This window comes from Drosophila miranda, chromosome 4 (assembly GCF_003369915.1).
Source record: "Drosophila miranda strain MSH22 chromosome 4, D.miranda_PacBio2.1, whole genome shotgun sequence".
Lineage (NCBI taxonomy): Eukaryota > Metazoa > Arthropoda > Insecta > Diptera > Drosophilidae > Drosophila > Drosophila miranda.
This window is the reverse complement of record NC_046677.1, coordinates 18,185,877-18,188,540: the sequence shown is the minus strand read 5'-3', so window position 1 is coordinate 18,188,540 and position 2,664 is coordinate 18,185,877. Positions and strand designations below refer to the sequence as shown.

The 2,664-nt window shown below is 50.0% G+C and overlaps 1 protein-coding gene across 1 annotated transcript; it reads left to right on the top strand.

Moving 5' to 3' along the window:
• Positions 1–321: 321 nt before the first annotated feature.
• On the top strand, positions 322–1,667 carry LOC108163498 (lymphokine-activated killer T-cell-originated protein kinase-like). The gene is made up of 2 exons (XM_017298822.2): positions 322–428; positions 489–1,667. Exon 2 carries the CDS (start codon positions 489–491, stop codon positions 1,479–1,481), a length of 993 nt encoding a protein of 330 aa, XP_017154311.1. The 5' UTR covers positions 322–428; the 3' UTR covers positions 1,482–1,667.
• Positions 1,668–2,664: the final 997 nt, after the last annotated feature.

The following is a 2,664-nucleotide window of genomic DNA, read 5'->3' as shown; positions in this document are numbered from 1 at the left end:
TGTGCAATGTTTCATTGTGCCACTCAGAAGCGAGTCCGAATGGGAATGAAAATGGGTCCATAGATGGATAAAGGAATGGAAGTGGAAGTGGTAGTGCCATTGCTATGATGTCAATGGTAATTAAGCAAACATATTGTCAAAGTTATTAGCAAGGCTCTCATTAGAAAAGGGCGGTCCGATGGAAGGCAGAGACAATCGGGCGATTTATTATGGCTACTGGATAAGCAATTACTTTAATTGTGCCCGGAGCGAGCCAGGACTACGTCAGCAGCGTTCCACAAAAAAAGACAGAATGATTCCCGATACCGATACCCAGCAGTCAAAGGATTGCTCGGTTAATGAAACTGCTTTGCCTTGACTTTTATGTCATTGTAGCACTTCCGTGTAGCATTTCTGAATAACCTTGTGACAGTAATCTACGAATAAGAGTAAGTAACAAAGATATTTGCGAGAAAAACAAAGTTAACTACGACCGAATCCTCTTGAAGATGGAGACGCCGCCCCGTAAGTCGCGCCACTTATCTCCGGAGAACGGGCAGGACATCAGCTCCCCGATTCGCATTCCGGCATCGTCATTGATGACGACCCTGGGCTTTGGAAGCGGCGTGATGGTCTACCGCCTGGACCGCTCGCCACGACGCGGCCAGATCCGTTCACCGTTGGCCGTCAAGAGAATGACGCAAGATGCCGTGGAGAAGGGGGAAATGGTCTTCAACGAGCGAATCTTGCACGAGGCGCAGATCTTGGGGAAACTGAAGCACCCAAACATTGTCGGCTTCTGTGGCCTGGTCACGTCGGTCGATGGCCTGAACAGCCTGGTCCTGGAGATATGCGGCAACTCGTTGGGCTCCATTCTGGACGAGCGGCACGAGGGCAAACTGGGGCCGCTGCCCGCCAAATACACCACCAAAGTGATCACGGACGTGGCCCGGGCCCTCGACTTTCTGCACACCGATGCCCGGTTGCTCCACGGCGACCTCAAGTCCTTCAATGTGCTCATCAACGGCGAGTTCGAGAACTGCAAGCTCTGCGACTTTGGTGTGGCTCTGCCGCTGGACGAGCATGGCCAGGTGCAGCTCCGCATGAGTGGCAGTCTATTCTACGAGGGAACGTGCTTGTGGTCGGCTCCGGAGGTGATTGCGCAGTCGGAGATCTTGGACAACAAGGCTGACATCTTCAGCTTTGGCCTTGTCATTTACGAGACGCTGGCCCTGGTGCCGCCGCACACCCACAACATGTATATGTTTTACGGTGAAAACAAGGAGAACCTGCCAGATAATGATTTAATAGGGGATCTCTCCGAACTTACGGAGAGCAGCCTCCTTCCCCCTTACGGGATGCGACCCGCTCTGCCAGTGGGATTCCAGGTGAGCGAGGAACACGACAGCATCGTCGCTCTGTTCTTCCTGTGCACGAATGCCTCGTTGGAGGACCGTCCCGCTGCACGGACCATTCTGCAGAGCTTTGAAAATGGTCCCTAAGGGTCCACGACTAGAATCAAGTTTCATTCTACTGATATGTTTTGAATACCCGACACAAAGTACATATATGCTCCATAGTTTCCTGATCTTTTACTTTAAACAGTGCGACAATAACATGGAAAAGCGAAATAATTTTCCTGTTCCTCTTACAAATAAAAAAGTGCTTTGAATAATTTTAAAAATGAACTTTATCCGTTTTTACAGTGGATTTAAATTTATATTTGGGAGCATTTCAGGGTTGCCATACTATATTTCTGCAGCACACTTTTAAATTAAATTATTTACACTTGAATGGGAACTATAATTCTTCTTCAATTTGTATTATGTTTCCATTTCTTTTGCGCATTGTTTTTTGCCAGGGCATTGTCCAGGTCGATTTCCCACAAAAACCGCGCTTTCCCGCCCCGTCTGCACTGCAAGTGCGAGCTGACAAAAAATCAAAAATGAAAAGGAAAATAAAAATAAAAATAAATCTGATAAGCGAAAATTACAAAGTAAACCCAACAGCACGGCAAACGCACACAGAGTTGCCCTTTTGGTCCTTTGCGTGTGTGACTGTGTGCCTTTGTGTATGTGCGTCATTAACGAGGTCATTGGTAAGTAAGCTTGTTTGATGTGCTCTAGACATGTAATCCAGGCGGAGGGAGAGGCGAGCGGAGGGGCAAGTCAAACAACTACAGCGTGGAAGCGTAGCAGCGCGGCAGGAGGAAGAAGGCGGAGGCGGAGACGAAGACTACGAGCTGGCGACAAGGAACGTTGCCCATACGCCTCGTGTGTCACGCGCTGCCATGTAAATTCGGTCTCCACCCGGCACTGTCCCGTCTCGCCTCGTCCCGTTCCTGCTTCCCGTTACACTGCTAATGACATGAGACCCAGCGGAAACCAGCCTTAGCGCCAGCATGGACTGCCAGTGGTATGCAAATCAGGATACTTTGCCGACGCAATGATGGCCGCCGCCACTCAATTATGCGCAGCGCAGAGAACGGCTTTCGTTTTCGCTTTCGCTGCCTGCTTTCAGGCATCCACTAAAAAGCCACCGAGCTCCACTGAGCGCTTTCGATTTCGGGCGCCACTTCTAGCGCCGCGGCCCGGTGCGGCGTGCCACGGCGTGGGGTGTGGTTAACTGATTTTCCGGAAATTCGGACACAATTCAATTGCAGTCCTTTTTTGGGTCGTTTCGTTT